At 40.5% G+C, this 16,838-nt stretch overlaps 1 protein-coding gene across 1 annotated transcript; it reads left to right on the top strand.

The window, feature by feature from the left end:
* Positions 1 to 348: 348 nt before the first annotated feature.
* Positions 349 to 14,365, top strand: SOX11 (SRY-box transcription factor 11). Its single transcript, XM_081940267.1, has 2 exons — positions 349 to 3,693; positions 14,267 to 14,365. The coding sequence occupies exon 1, from the start codon at positions 2,308 to 2,310 to the stop codon at positions 3,574 to 3,576; it is 1,269 nt and encodes a 422-aa protein (XP_081796393.1). The 5' UTR covers positions 349 to 2,307; the 3' UTR covers positions 3,577 to 3,693; positions 14,267 to 14,365.
* Positions 14,366 to 16,838: the final 2,473 nt, after the last annotated feature.

The following is a 16,838-nucleotide window of genomic DNA, read 5'->3' as shown; positions in this document are numbered from 1 at the left end:
AGGGTGGGTCACTGTGGTTGACCCAGGAATACTGGTGTCTGCAAATGGTCTATTTCAAAGGACGTTTTTCCAACACGAACTCTTCCGTCTAAATAAGGCAACCCATTCTGTGGTGACTTCATGCTCTGCAATGAAAACTAGCAAGCTAGCCATGATGCCATGTAGCAATTTTTGCTGCCTGAAGATTTTTATACCTTATTTTGGAACAGATGCTATATTTCATATGTAATTTCATATTCAGCATTTTTTGAGCAAAGTACTTTTTATCTGCTTTAGCTTTGGCAAGAGGTCTACACAAGCAAAAGTATATTTAATAAATGGCATGCATCCTTATATTCATTTTATTCCAAAATTACATTAAGTATTACATGTTCGTATATTATTTATTTTCTGGCATCTATTACATCTTTGAAGCTTTATGCTTTTAAGTACTACTTTTTGCAAAAGATTGCCATCAAATTAATGCCATGATAACTCCCATTAACATTGCTGTCACATTGGGAGTTAGATATTTTTTGATGATGGGCTGATTTGGTTAGTAGTGAACTCCCAGATAAGTATGCATGTACTGGTGCAAAAAGACTTAAGATAGTTAACTTTCAAAAGTATTGTTACATTCTAATCCTATAACTACATCCACATTTGTCATAGTTAAAACATCATTAAATCTTTTTAAAAACTATTTGCAGGAATGGATGGCCCACTGTTTATGCACAAAAGAAAACATTTATAATATATGTACATTTTACTTTTAATTACAAATGTAGGACATACAAAATAAGAGTTTTAAGCATGTTTATTGGAATAACCACTTGTAGAAAAGTGCTGATAAACCTAAGCACACTTTTGTTGGCATTGACAGCCTCACCTACATACCCTTATGTACTTAGAAAATATAACCTGATTAAAAGCTGATTAAAATCAGTGCTGTTTAAAAATGGTATTTGAATGGGGTTAATAAAAATACACAAACATGGGCAAAATACATGCGGCTAAGGACAACTGAATTATCACATATGATAGACATATATGAATTTGCATGCTCCCTTTTCCCTCCATCTCTTGAAGCTGACCACTATTCCCTGAAAAGCACACTCAAGAGATATTAAATCTACCATAGAAGAGGCAGGATGTATTCTTGCTGCTGGTTTATGGAGAAATATAAAATATAGTCCTGCCACCAGATCAAGTAGGTGGGGAGGTCTGGCAAAGTGTGCGTAGAGAGGAAGAAAGGTTTGGGAGAAGCGGTGGGGGGGAGGGAAGAAAAATAAAATAATCTGCAAGTCAAGAGGACACACACACACACACACACACACACACACATCGCTGTGAGGGTTTGTCTGTCTCAGCGTACAGAAGGAATCAGATCGAAAGGAAACCGCAACGCGCTAGCGGTACTAAAGCGCCACCTACAGCTGTTGCGCAAAGAAGAAGAAGGCGATACCCAGAAGGATGCGAGTGGATTCCTACAAGAATAAGCTTCCCCCAATGTGAGACTAAGGCAATGTGGAAATAATCGCACCAGATTCACCTGCGCTGTCTCCCAGATTCTGGATAATAAGAAGTAGGGTCTCTTTCCCTATGAAGGAAGCCCAAGGAGAAGGCGATCCCCTGATCCCAGCGCGGCTTTAGCGACCTCTCCGAGCCATTTCCCTCGATTCTGTCCCCTCTTCCCTCTCCGACTGTTAAGACGAACCTCCAAGCCCAGCCCCCTTCCCACTTCCACTTTATCTCCCCCCCACCCACCCCGCGCCTTCCAACAGCCGCTGCAAAGGGGGTGTGTATGCCTACATGTGGGGGAACTTAATAAAGGCGGAGGGGTGGAGCCGAGGGGAGGAGTTGGGCTCCTCCATTGGCTGGCCGCAGGAGTGATGTCACCCATATGAAACCCTGATAACTAGTTCGGAGAGAAGCCGCAACTTTTGCAGAAGGGGGAGTGTGATCCAGCGAGATCTCTGGGTCCGGGCGGCTGCTGTTGCTGCTGCTGCTGCTGCTGTAGGGGGAGGGGAAAGAGCCGGAGCGAGTCCTGCTTCTGCCGCCGCTAGACGGATAATCAGCGGCGTCCGAGGAGCAGGAGGGAAACGGAGAGACTGAGAAACGCAAAGGGCAAGGAGGGGAAAAAGGGAAAAAAAAGGAGCTTGCAACTTGCGCGCCGGGCTTCACCTTGCAGCCGCTCGCGTGAGCCGAACGAGGTGGGCGAGCGGTCGGTGGGTGCAAAGTGGAGGAAAAATACATTTTTAAAATAATACTAATAATCGACACGAAAGACTTACAAAGAAACTCTCAAGACAAATCGTACCTCCCACCATGGTCCAGCAAGCGGAAAGTCCAGAATCGGAGAACAACCTGCCCAGAGAAGCGATGGATACCGAAGAAGGGGAGTTTATGGCGTGTAGCCCGGTGGCGCTGGATGAGAGCGATCCGGATTGGTGCAAAACGGCCTCGGGGCACATCAAGAGACCGATGAACGCCTTCATGGTGTGGTCCAAGATCGAGCGAAGAAAAATCATGGAGCAGTCGCCGGACATGCACAACGCCGAGATCTCCAAGCGCCTCGGCAAGCGGTGGAAAATGCTCAAGGACAGCGAAAAGATCCCGTTTATCCGGGAAGCCGAAAGGCTGCGCCTTAAACACATGGCCGATTATCCCGATTACAAATACAGGCCGAGGAAAAAGCCCAAAATAGACCCGTCCGCCAAACCCAGCGCCAACCACAGCCCGGAAAAAAACACACCCACCAGTACCGGCAGCGGCAACAGCAACGGCGGCAAGAGCGCCAAAAGCTCCAGTAAGAAATGTAGCAAAGGGAAAACCTCCTCCTCCTCTTCCTCCTCGTCGTCTCCCCCGAAGGCCGGGACGAAGCTGGCCCCCCACCCGGGCGACTACGGGGGAGAGGATTACCACCAATTCGGGACGCTGAAAGTGAGCAGCAAGACCATCAAGTGCGTCTTCATGGACGAAGACGACGAGGAGGAGGAGGACGACGACGACCTGCAGTTGCGGATCAAGCAGGAGGAGGACGACGACGAGGAGGAAGAGGACCACCACCAGCAGCAGCAACAGCAGCAGCAGCAGCAGCAGTTGAGGCGGTACAACGTAGCCAAAGTCCCGGCCAGTCCCACCTTGAGCTCCTCGGCGGAGTCCACTGAAGGGGCCAGCCTGTACGAAGAGGTGAGGGGGGGCACCGCCCCGCATGGCGCCAGCGCCAGCAGACTCTACTACGGCTTCAAGAGTATGCCCAAGAGCGCCCAGCAGCCCAGCCTGTCCCCGGCTTCCTCCCGGTCCGTCTCCACCTCCTCCTCCTCTTCCAGCAGCAGTAGCGAAGAGGCGGACGACCTGATGTTTGACTTGAGCTTGAATTTCTCCCAGCACACTCACGGCGCCTCGGAGATGGGCGTGAGCTCCGCGGCGGGCAACCTGTCCCTTTCCCTCGTGGACAAGGATTTGGATTCGTTCAGCGAGGGTAGCTTGGGCTCTCACTTTGAGTTCCCCGATTACTGCACCCCGGAGCTGAGCGAGATGATCGCAGGCGACTGGCTGGAAGCGAACTTTTCCGACTTGGTTTTCACTTACTGAAGAAGCGAGCGAGGGCGGGAGGGAGAGAGGAAGCGGAGGAAAACGCGACGGGCAGGCGAACAGGCTGAGAGAGAGAGAGAGATCAAAAGGACTGAGAAAAAAAAAAGAAAAAAATCGGTAATGGAAAGTTGATGCTAGTGATTTACGCTTAAACGTGGTGGAGTTTTGAAGTGAAGTAATGATCAAAATGTCTTTGGATTTTTCTTTTCTTTCTTTTTAAAGTCTTGAAGTTAGTTCCAAACCGAGTCCGGAGTTGTGATTTTTTTTCCTTCTGATTTTTTTTTTAAAATTGGTAATCAACAGTAGCAGCAAGGAAAAAAGGCAAACGGGACTGGGGGTTAAAAGATTCAGAAGGCGTTGTTTGAAGTTTGTGATTGAAGTCTGGAAGTGGTCTGCAAAAAAGTCTTTTGGCAGCACAACTGTTACTCAAGGGGGTTTGTGGATTTTTGTTTTTGTTTCTCCTACAAAGATTTCTAAGGACTGTTCTGATTTTTTTAAAAAAATTAAAGGGACCATTGCAAACTTTTTGTTTGGAGGGAGAAAACTGATGTCTTCTATGCATCCAATTCTTAACAAAGCTGCAGGGAGCTTGAAAAAAAATGCAGACTGTACAAACGCTTACAAAAAAACCTCTGAACTGACTTAAGATCAGAGTTTACTTTTCAGATCAAATTGTTTATGGTTTTACAAATGTGATTTCTACTTGCCAACTTTTTTTTTGTAACTTGTTCCCTTATACCTCCTTGATTGAATACCAGACAGCCTAGACCTCAGTACACAAAGGTATTGAAACATTTTTGATACATAACAGACCTCAGTCTTTTTAAAAAATTAATATATTTTCAGGCGTATTTTTGTACAGTGAAAGGGAACATTCTTGCTGTGTTTTTTCAGTAAGACTTTTCAGGCACTTCTTCCCTTTTATTTTTTTATTTTTTTTCCTCTGTTTTTAGCATGCAAGTTATATGGGTACGTTTATGTCCTGGTTTTGAAAGGATTAAAAAAAATCCTTGTATCTAAAGGCCTTGTGGTTTAAAAAAAAACAAGAAAACAAAACACTTTTTTGTACAGCTATAGTTCAGATTTGTTCAATATTTGTAGGTAAAGATTTATTGAAAATGGTGATATAGACCTCAGAGCTGTTATCTTAGTTTAAAAGATTGTATATGTACTGTACTATAGTAGGAATTTATGTATCTCATATGCTGTGATATGTGAATGGGGGCCCAGATGGAAGGTATGAAACTGGATTCTCGACTTTTTTTTTTTAGTGAAAATTTAAAAACAAAACTAATGAAATGGGAAAAAAAGAAAGGCACATAGTAAAAGTTTCTCATTTTGTGCAATATGATTCTTACAAGTACAGACCATCTGCATATTTTGTAGCATAGGATGGTAACATAACAGACTTGTGCACTGTCAACAACATTGCCTGGTTTTTGTTTTTTTAAAATGCTGAAAGTCTGTATCTTGACAGTTTTAATAAATCAGCTGGAACTGATAGAAACTCGATTCAATATTAGCCTCTATAGAAGCAACGCCTCTGGATATGCCATGTATCCAAGCCTTCCCTCACCCTTGGAGAAGCCTTAGCTGAGACTTCATGGGGGGGAGGGCAGTTGGGGAGAAAAGGGTAGATAGACTTTAAAGGGCTGATCTCTTCTTCTTTTTTCTTTTTTTTTATACCTCTTCCCTTTCTCTCCCCTGTGATGATGTGCGCTTCCCCCATCTTCGGTCGGGTGGGCGGCCGACGTGGTACAGGAAAAGGCGACTGGGGGCAAAATGGCGGGATAAAGGGTGAGAGAGAGCGCTTCGATTCTGGCATGTTTCAGAGCTGCTGTACATCTGGGTCCTTCATTTCGAGCGGCGGCTGCCAAGCCAGCCAAGGATGCCAGGTTTGGGACCCAGCGTGATTTGGCCGCGGGAGGTGTGTGCGGATGTGTGATTGTGGCGGCAGCCTTGGCTGGAAATGGGGTGACCGATGGGGGAGGCGTGGGGGGGTTGGGTCACCTTCAGATTGTCTCGGTCAGTGCGTGATGATGGGCGCGCAGGCGGATGCCGCTGAAGCGAAAGGTTTTAGCCGAGTTTTTTTTTACAGCATTAGAGGTTTTTTTTTCCTTCCTTTTTCGGACTAGTTTATCTTTCGCGCCGGCTTGATTTGGTTTGATTCGGAAAAGGGGGAGTCTCGCGCACCGAAACCCCAGCCGTTTCTCTGACAGAAGGTCTCGGCGCGCTCTCCTTAGCCGCGGCGAGGCCGGGGGAAGGGAAAAGGAGGGAAGGTGTCTCTTTCATGCTTTGCTCGCCATCAGATCCGAGCTTTGCGAGGGGGGCGTGCCTTGACCATGTGGGGCAGGCAGCGCCGCCGTTCGCTTTACCGTCTGCCAAAGCCGCCGCCTCAGGAACGCGCAGCGGAGGAGCCGAGGGAAAGGAACTGAATGAGGAGAGGGGGCGTGCCCGGTGTGTGTGTGTGTGTGTGTGTGTTCGCGCGCGCCCTTGTGTAGAGCCGCTATTTTCAACCCAATATTACAAAGGAAAAACAAAAAAAAACAAAAAGCTTGACGCGAATAAAATGTGGCGGAAGACAAGCCGCCGGGTTTGCTTTTGTGTGTATTCTTGGCGAAGGCGAGGGAGGGCCCGTTTCTCTTTCTCTTGACTTGACGCGAGGCCTTGAGCCGCGGCGTCAATAACCGTCGACTATCTTCAGTTCGTGGCGAGCCGGGGCTCTTTTCTCTCTTTTTTTCCCATCTCTACTTCGAGCGAAACGGTTGGGGGGGGGGGAACCGCGCGATACCCAGAGGCGTGCGCGCCCGCGCTGACGAGGCGTGTGCATTTGCGCGCGTGCCGATGCGTGGTTTGAGTGAGTGAGCGAGCGACTGAGTCAAGCGCGCGCGCGCAGAGGCTTCTATAGGCGAAGGGAGATGGCCGTGCGAGCATCCCCCTCTTCTCCCCCCCTCCGCCTTCTGTATGAAGGGAGGTACCTTCTCTGCGGGAGGAGGAGGATGGCGGCTGATGGCTTTTCTCATTTTTCATAGAGGCAGCTTTCCGTCTCGTCTCTTCCCCCACCTACGTTTTAGCCAGAAGCCTTTGCATTGATTTCTTTTTTTCCACAGAACAGACTGGGGGGAAAAGAGTGTGTTATACATAATATATATATATATATATCTATATGTAGCTCGGATGTACTGCTTTTCTTCGTCCCACCTCAGCCACTGCCTTATTCTCTTCCTAAGATGGGGTTTTCGAAACATTAGGGGCCGTTCATCTTGGGGCACAGTTGTTTCCATTCCAGGGACTCTTGTTTTATTTCCTCAACTGAGCAAGAAAACTCTAGTTACAAAAGATGCTCTGCACAGGGGAAAGCGGCATCTTACTCTGCCCCAGAGCAGCTGGGAGTCCTTTTACCAGTGAAATAGGCCCTGATTTCCTTTATGGAGACCTGGGCCTCAGGCACAGGAAATGGGAAAGAAAGATGAACTGTGGCAAATACTTGGGGTTTGGGGGAGGTGTTGGGGTGTGAACTTTTTTTTAAAATAATATTTCAGTCTTAAACTTTAGTGGGGAAATTCAGATTATAACTCCATTTAGTCACAGGGATAATTTGTGATAAGCTTTGGAAGGCTAATCTTTGTTTTAAATAAGTAATCAATTATTTGTCAGTACAAATGAATAAATCATCCAACCAGTCCTAACTATCATTATTCAAAAATAAGATGATTGGGATTTGCGAACAATTGTGATCTCAGTAAGTGCGATTGCCATTTTCCATGAAACTGATCAGTTTATTTTACTTTCAAGTAATGACTTGAATTACTTGTGATTGTATTTACTATTGAAAGTAGGTCCTGCTTAAATCAGTAGTGCTTATTTTTCTGTAAACAGGGTTAGAATTGGTTTGATGATATTTAACAGGGACAATTTACTGAGCTGCTCACTTTCAGAATCACTGCTAAACGGCTTCCAGGCTGACTGAAGATGGACCTGTCTACGTACATAGTTGTATGATATAAATAGAATAAAACCTTAAAAGTAGATTGTTGATCAAAAAAATCTTTGACGAGAGATCAAATTTTAATTAGTTATTTAAACTGATAACAAAGTGCTTAAAATTATCTTTTTAAGCGAAGACCATGACCTTTTAATTTTTTTAAAAAAGAGGTTGTTTGGTTTAAAGCTTTGATTGATTGAAAAATTATGATGGTACCTCAAAACTTCAGTCTATGTCTTTGCATTGCACAAAGGCATGATAAAACTTAGGACAGAAGCTAGTGTAACAGTAACACGTAACATATTTTTGGCTAGGAATAGTCTTGAATAAAACTCAAGTCCTTGAATTTTAAGTTTTTCTTTTTTTGGTCTCTTAAATTTTGGATGTGTTAATGACTTTACATATTTGAAAACAATTTATTGGACTATCTGAGAAAAAGTGAGGCAAACAACTGTGCCCTGCAGTTTGATAATTATTTTTCAGCAGTTGAATACCACCAGTTTTGTCGACTGAATTTAGAAAAAAATAATCTTTGTTAGCTACATGAAGCCAAAATATTTTTATCCTTTGAGCTAGTCTCCTAGCTTCACTAATTTGTGAAAATGATAGTGGAAAGGTGTATGTGTGTGCTGAAGGATCGGGGAGCTCTGTCTGCCTTAATTATGGAGCTGCCTGTATTGACTGCAGGAACTGTATTTTAATCTCCTTGTCACACTTATGTGGAGATACAAGGGTGTAGCTCATCTAAATAAGATATATTCAGACTGAACAGAACATTTACTTTTAGTGACATGGGAGGCTGAATATATTTCTAAAAGCTGAATTTGAAATTAGTCATATAATGATTTGGAAAAGGGATCACACAGTATATAAGATCTAAGAATGTGCAATATACAAGGAAGGGGAATGTACATATAATCTGGAAAGTTAAAATTGGTCAACATGGATAACAAAAAAAAATCAGAAATGGAAATGTATGTAGTGAAAAATCTATTTTCCCATTGTAAGTGGGAGATAATGTTGTACTACTATTAGTAAAATTCTAATTGGTAGATTTATAGATTGTGGTCCTGAATTCAGGGTTGCAGTCCTAAGTACATTTACTAAGAAGTTGCACTCAAACCATGCAGACTCTTTGAGTAAACTGCCTGAATATTGTATGTTTTTTCTCATCATAACATACACGCTCAGAACTCTTCCTTGTAATTGCACATAAGCATTTAGGCAGACTTTTATAAAATAGATTTATTTCTTGGGCTGTTGCATTGTTTGTCTCTTCCTCTTCCTCAGCACTTTTCATCTCCTTGGGTGAGGAGATGCATTGTTCAAGGGCATAAGGAAATGTTTTAAAGATTGTCAGCTTTTAATATATGAAAATATCCTAATCCATATAGAATTACATTTCAAAAAGCAACCTAAGATTTTTTAAAGACACTTTGTGGAAGGTGAAATCCAGTTTGTATCTTTCCTTCTGGCTACTTCCTATCTAATGTTAGAAGATCTAATTAAAAAGAAAGTTTTAATTCTTTAAGGGCAATATATATGACAGATTAAATAGATTGATGAAAATGTCTTTTAAAATTGTATTTACTCTAAATATAGATGTCCATACATGCAAAAGGTAACTTTTTCCTAGTGTAGTGTCTACAGAAAGTGATTTGAACCTATATGGCCTTAATGGCCATTTGCTATAACCAATGTAAATTGGTTATAAAACTGTAATTATTCCAGTCACTATTGAATGTGAAATTAGAATCAGATACTAAAGACTTGTGTTAGTCTTTGGTAGCCTACTCTACAGAACTCTCTGTTTTATATCTCCACCTTTGTCACATATTCCTCTATGGCCTGGTACGATCCTCATCCTGCACTTCTTTGGTGAATTTTGTTTGACTCTAATTTGAATTTTTCAATATTTTAAAGTTAGGCCTTGATTCTCCAATAAATTGGAAGATTTCTTTCCCACAGTCTCATCCCCTTGTACTTGAATAGTTGCAAGGGATAAACAATTAATTTGTAATCCCCAAATGTTATCTCCCTTCAGACACCTATTCTTTGAAGGTGATTTCCCCCTCCTTTCCACACACTACCTATAGCAATTAACTGCCTACTTGATTTTTACCTCCCCTCATGGATGCAGTGAATTTTTAAGAGAATTTCACAAGCAAGTAGTTTTTTAGTGAGTTTAAACGTGAACAGAGTTTTAAAAGCCTATTTTTATATTCCGTATAAAGCACAAATGTGCAGAAAGTGTAGAATGACTTACAAAAAGGGAAATAAAAGTCCATAATATTTCATGTATAAAAGTAATATTGTAATTGGGTATTGATTCTTCTAGAAAGTCCCAATAGTTATGCCAGTGCAAAGCTAGAATTATCTGCAACATCTAAGAAACGATGATGGACAACATTTTCACAGGACTGACTTCTATGAATAAAAGCTACTCCTAGTTCATTATGGGGTTGGTGATTCTCATGGACACATTGACAACCTGAAAGTTTGAAAATGGAGTTTCCTGTCTTTATTAAGTCATCACACACCTTTTTCATAACCAAATTTCTCTGCTGTGAATTAAAGGGCCAGACTCGAATTAGGCTCTCTGGGAAATTATGCTTTTAAAAAATTAGGATGTACTAATTTTATAATATTTATCTGCTAGTATGTCCTAATTATCTCAGTGAAATATCTAAATAATATATCAGTAGGAGTGAATCCGCTGCTTTTTCCACAAGATTGGAAATACTTTTATTTTTAATGTGATGGTGTAATAAATTCTAATCCAGGAACTCTCAGTTTCATTGTTTAATTTTCTTTCCATCTTATTGCTTATCTTCAAACCCAGTTGTCAGGGACATTAGCACCATTTATCATTCTTTTACAACTTCTGGTTTTTAATCTTGTAGTATATTGGAAGAATGGAGCCTACAATGCCATGATGCTTTTTTTAAAAAAAAAATGTCTTCAGTTTTTTTCTGTTGGGCTGTTTTAGTTTGGAGGCCTTTTTCATCAGTGTGGGAATTTTGGTGGTTACAACGTTTATGAGATGTTGCGTGAAGGCCACAGGTGGAGTAAACTAAATGTCTTAGTGCAGTTTTTTTTAGCTTGACACTTTTAAAAATATGTAACTTCAAAATAAGACAAAAGAGTTTTCAAAGGCCACTTGAAACATAGTTTTTCACAGCCACTCTAGATAAGGGGAGGAGAGGAAAGCTGAAAATATTCTTGTTTAGAAGTCTGAATGATGATGGTAGTGGGGGGGAAACCTTCTTGGAGGTTTTTGCATGCCAGTGTACAGGCCTTTTTCTGTGAGAAGGGGGGAAAGAAGAGAGTAAGGTTTGCTTGAGGCAATGCACTGGAGGACAAAAGTGTTTTCTAGCACTAGGAAAAGAAGAAAATGCATGGCAGAGTTTCGTCTTCTAGTAGACTATATAGCATGCAGAGTTTAGTATGTGTCAAAACAGTGTATGACATTGCTGTATCAAAGTTGTACAGTTAAGCATTATTTATTGAAAGCTATGTTTTTTTTTGTAAAGACCCGATCACCTAGAGGATTAATATCATTCACTTGTGCTAGTGTGCTACATTCTTAACCAGCTTCTTTACTACAGTACTTGATATGCAGTGTTAAAACGCTCAGGGTTGAAAACAGTCCACTCCAATGTCTCTTCTCTCTCTTTTTTTTTTCTCCATTGGGAAAAAAATACCAACTAAAAAAACACATTGACCTAATAAAACTGTATGATCAATCTTTATATGTGTTTTTATGTGGATTTTTCCCTCACTGGGTTTTGTATTTTATGTATATAACAAAATAAGGGCTCAGATTTCACAGTCACTCCAACTGGAGTGTCTTTCCTAGCATGACTCATGGCCTTGCCAGGATGGCCTTGATAAAGTGCGATTCTGTGCCCATTTGTGATGCCCTGAAAACAAGGCAAATGTTATTTGTTTTTCCTGCTTTTCTGCTTTGGATAAGAGCAAAATATCTTGGGTTCATCATTTCAGGTGATGTTTTAAAACTGAACATGAAATAAATAAGAGAAGTTTCTACTCTTGAATTAAATACCAGCAAACTCCATTTCTCTGTGTCTTTTTTCTACAGACAATTTACACTGTAAATGTATTTTGACATAGAAATAAATCATTCTGTATTAAGATTCTTGATATGAAAATGTTTTTATGAAAATCTGTAATTGGAATTATAATATGTTTATAAAATGTGTTTATGTGGTGGAAGTTTGTTGTATATTAAATATGGTTTTATATAAATTATTGTGTTACATTGTAGACGTTTTGAATTACACAATTAATATAGCCAATTTGCACTGTAAATATGTTGGCTACCCAAAACCCTTAATTTAGTTTTAACATATATTCCCACATGTATTACCAGGGTGATAAAATTCGATAACACCACCTGTTTGCTTGTATATGAAGTTTGCATCATTAGTAACTTTTCTGGTAACTACTGTAACCATTGAAATCTATTTAAATGTAAACAATGCTGAGGCCATTCGCATTAATAGGCAAAGTGAGGCAAATTCTTCAGAAGACAAAAGGGGAGTTATATTAGGAGGTGGAGGACAGTAGTTCGTGCTTGCCTGTCTTAATTTGCTGTCCTAAGATAAAGTGAAGACTAGTTGCTAAGACTAAGTCTTAATGGTATATTAAAGAACAGTCAGTCTTAAATCTAAAAACTGATATTACATCCACTAAATTACCAAACCTCAAATGTTCAAGAATTGTATGATTAATGCCAATATTTTAAATTCAACTTGCTACAGAAATACTTTTTATTTTTATTTTTAACATGCTTTATGTTCATGTTGCAAAAATCTGATATTATTGCAAAACAACAGTTGCAAAAATCTGATGTTATTTTTTTTTAAAAAAATGCATAGCAGAATGGAGATGTTTAGGAGATAACAAGTCCCATCCTCCATATTTTTCGCATTTCACATCATGGTTTATATAGAAAAAAAGGCTCCCCCAAGCCCTTCAGCATCTAATAGATATTTGAGCATAAAATTAATGCAGAAAGAGTTAACACCCTGAACAGAGGTTAGGTTAATTCACTGTGCTAAGTTATAGCATTCTACATTTAGTTTTAAGCTAGCATGATGTATGATTTGAGCCTGTATTGTTTGTAAATAGTTTTTGGCTTAGTGCAGTGTATAAAACCAGCCGAACTTGGTTTATCCAGCAAACCATGGGCAAAAGTGATGCTTTATTCAAGTCATGAATGTCTGAAAAAATCACTTCCTACCAGTACCTCCTTCTTCCTAAGCAGTTTTGGAAAGTTGCAATATGTGTCTGAATTTCACAAAAATAAGTCCTTGGAGGAAAAATCTCTTTTTGTCAGATACTGGAACAATGTTGCCTAGCTGTTAAGATGAAAAAATAGGAAAATAAAATAAAAGTTTAATAATTATTATTATTGGTGTAGCTGGCAATGAAGAGATCAGAGATTTTTATCAATATGTACTGACATAAAGGATGTGGTTATTGCTTATAAAGGATACTCGGAAGTGAATTAGACAGCCACTCAAATCTTTGAGAAGACCTTCAAAATACAAGTATCCCTAAAAAGTGTGGGGGGGAGAGAATTAAAGTATCTGTAGTACTTTGGTTGTTTTATAATGGATGTTCAAAGAGGGGGGGAAGATTTCAAAAAATACATATATCTTGAAATTCTGTTTCAAGATCTATTGAAAATGGTGGGGGGGAAAGGTGCGAAGATGCTTTAAACAAAAACATCATTGTTGAAGATTAATCAGTGCCTTGATAACTTCCAGATATTGGAGTTTTCCCTCCTCTGTTTCAAAGCAACCTCTTTACTTTCCTGTCAGGAGTACAGATTATTAGACAACATTTATCAACGCTCCAAAATCTCATGTTGATCTCTCCAATGTAAGTGCTGGATAGGATTGGTTGTTGAAAGCAAGAAATGCTAGCTTGGGTTTGTGTTTCTGTCCTTTAATGTAACCAGTAAACATTCCCAGTGTAGATTTTCACACAAAATCTGCAGCATTCTGGTCCTAATTTGTAAAGACATGATAATAACAGGGTGATGCAGTATAGCCATTGTAAACTATAACTGGTGCTGGATTGTTGTTTTTTTCCAGCATATAAAGTATCCATGGAAATGATGAGAAAATAAGAGGCTTGAACAAGGGCACTCTGAGTTGCATTCTTTGCAGACATTCACTGGTACCACCAGGAAAGTCTGATTTGGAATAATGAACAGAAGACACCTGAAACTCAGCAAGGTTGCTCCATTCCATGCTGAAATTAATGAAATAGTGCATGTCACTGGATTCTTTTCCATAAACCAGTTAACAGTTAAATTGTCTGATGCAGTGCTGTTTTATTGAAGTGGTTATAAGATCAATCAAGCTAGAGAAAAACTGAGTTTCAATAGACAAAAAGGGTCCAGGAAAGGAGGGATACCAGAATAATGGAGTAGGAAGGGATCTTAGAGGTCATGTACTCTAACACCTTGCTCAAGCAGAATAACCTCCACAATTCTGGACAAATGGCTGTTCAATTCTGTTCATCTTTAAAACCTCTAGTAATGGAGCACCCAAAAACGTCTGAAAGCATTCCACTGCTAAATTGTTCTCACTATCATGAGATTTCTCCTTAGTTCTAGGTTGGATCCCCCTTTGATAAGTTTCCATCTGTTACTTCCTGTTTTGCTTTCAGGTGCCATGGATAATACATTGACCCCTCTCTCCTCTGTGACAGCCTTTCAAGTATTTAAACACCGCTATCATATCACCCCAGTTTACCACTACCTTTAAGACTGAGAACAAAAACATGTGATCAGGTAAAAGCTTCCCACTACCTCTCTTACGTCTCGTTGGAAAGCCCAAGTGACCCGAAGTTAGGATTACCATAATTTAGGTAACCATTACATAAGAGCAAAACAGGTTTTTCTTATCTTTGTTGCTATTTAGTAGTTGCCTGTATTTTGGCAGCTCCAGATATTGCAACTCTATCCAAACAATTTTTATAAAGTTATAATGTCTTTATTGTACCTGCATCATCTTCATCCTAAAGTGGGTAGTTGTTTTACTGAATTTGCTCATTTGACTTCACAATATTCCGTTGTGTAGAATGCAGTTTTCCATCATTTAGTATCAGAGAAGTTTCCCTTTGACAGCAGTTAAAGGAATGGGGTGGCACCAGAAAGAAATTAACAACCTTACTGGATCCAAATCAGGTTCGGTCAGATCAGTTCAGTAGCCCTGACATTCCTCACTCCAATCAGAGAGAATAGAAGGCTTTGTTAATCCTTGTTTGTGCATGTGTGGATTGATACCAATTCATTAAAGCTAAATTATTTGCTCATTGTACATTAACAATTCTGATGCTGGTTAGAACTCCACAAGTTAAAATTTTACAAGGTCTTGATAAAGTTCAGTCCCAGTTGGCATATCAGAAGCCATTTATTCTTGAATATTGTAGTAGATATCAGGATCAAAATTAAATGAAATATTACAAACATGATCCTCCTCCCTTTGACAATAAGCTGCCCCTGCAGCATCCTAGGCATCAAGAGGTTTTTGCTTCCTTCCATCAAAATGTACTCTTGATGAAGAAAAATGAGTCTAACTTTGGGTTCTGAAATCATAACTTTGGAGGTAAGAATTATTTATTAAGTGTTATCTCAATTCCTTATATGAAATTGATTTAAATATGCTTTGGAGGCTATATTTATCCCCAAAGGAATTGTAGTCAACTATTTATATAGACAAAATAAAATATGTAACTTTGATAAGAGGAGCATTTAATAGGAATGTGGCTCGAAGTAGTTTTATTTTCTTTATTCTGATCCGTGTGCTAGAATTTCAGCTCCCTGAATTCCCTGACAACATGTCGTCCTCAGGCTACATTTTTAGGACTTGTAGTCCCAACACCAGGAATGTTGATAAGGTGCTACTGGCCAAGACTGCTGTATGCTGATGGGGCATATTTGCAGGGGGGAAACTACAGTAGGTTTTTTTCTCCCTGAACTTTCTTTCATATTACCCAATCAACACCCACTTATTGATTATTATTTTTTAAATAAAAAACTGGCTACAATAACTGACTTGCATCTTGATTCAATAATTTAAAAATCCCATCGATTGCCCTGACATTGTCAGATACTGTAGCACAACACGCCAATCAAATATCTGACTGTTCCTTGGGCTGTTCTGCACTGATGTTCCTGATGGATTCTGAAGAAGGTTACTATAATCGTTACAAGTTTCACCAAGCAATTCTCAAGAGCAGAGATGGGCTTCACATAATTTAACAATGGGTTCGCTCAGAACTGAAAATGTTAGCTCGCTTTGCTCATGCGTGTGCCTTGCGCATATGCGTGCTGCGTCAAAAACACGGTGATCATGTAGGACTGGATAGCTTCACTTGCATGTGCGCTTTACACACATGCACACTGCATCAAAAACATGGCAATTGTATAAGACGGGATAGCATTGGGGCAGGTGGGTGGGCCCAGCCACTGGCTGTCACTACTGGCTTGCCCAAAACGGCTGAATCCCACCCCTGCTCAAGAGTGCTTGCTGAATCTGGTCAACCAAAGCCTAGTAGAAACCTAGCGCAAAATGTATTCAATGTATCTGCAAGGAATGAGTTAAGAACACACAAAATAGGTAGCTATATTGTACTCTATTGGTGTCTTCCTTAAATTTTGACAAAAGCCTTCCATCCTGTCCTATTCTTTCCTTGACAATGAGAAATCCTACAGAATGGCAGGATCACCTTCCTGTGCAGGGAGCCTTGGAGGATGCAAAGGAAGGTGGGAGAACAAATTTTCACATAAAGAGTGGCTTTGAATCTTGTCTTAAGAAAATAAAAACACTTTGTGGCTCAGTATTATATCTGAAGTGGCTCAGTGGCTAAGATGCTGAGCTTGTCAATCAGAAAGGTCGGCAGTTCAGTGGTTTGAATCCATAGTGCCGTGTAATGGAGCGAGCTCCCATTACTTGTCCCAGCTTCTGCCAACCTAACAGTTTGAAATCACATCAAAAATGCAAGTAGAAAAATAGGGACCACCTTTGGTGGGAAGGTAACAGCGTTCTGTGCACCTTTGGCATTTAGTCATGCTGGCCACATGACCACGGAGACGTCTTCGGACAGCACTGGCTCTTTGGCTTTGAAATGGAGATGAGCACCGCCCCCTAGAGTCGGGAACAACTAGCAGATATGTGCGAGGGGAACCTTTACCTTTATCTATTATATCTGAATTAGGTATTACAGATGCTAATAT

Source organism: Natrix helvetica, assembly GCF_964273705.1.
Source record: "Natrix helvetica genome assembly, chromosome: 2".
Classification (NCBI taxonomy): Eukaryota; Metazoa; Chordata; class Lepidosauria; order Squamata; family Natricidae; genus Natrix; species Natrix helvetica.
Note: the sequence above shows the minus strand (reverse complement) of the source record. Positions and strands in the feature narration are given on the sequence as shown.

Coding starts and splice junctions, on each gene's coding strand:
- SOX11 (XM_081940267.1), top strand. CDS start 2,308: ATGGTCCAGCAAGCGGAAAGTCCAGAATCGGAGAACAACCTGCCCAGA.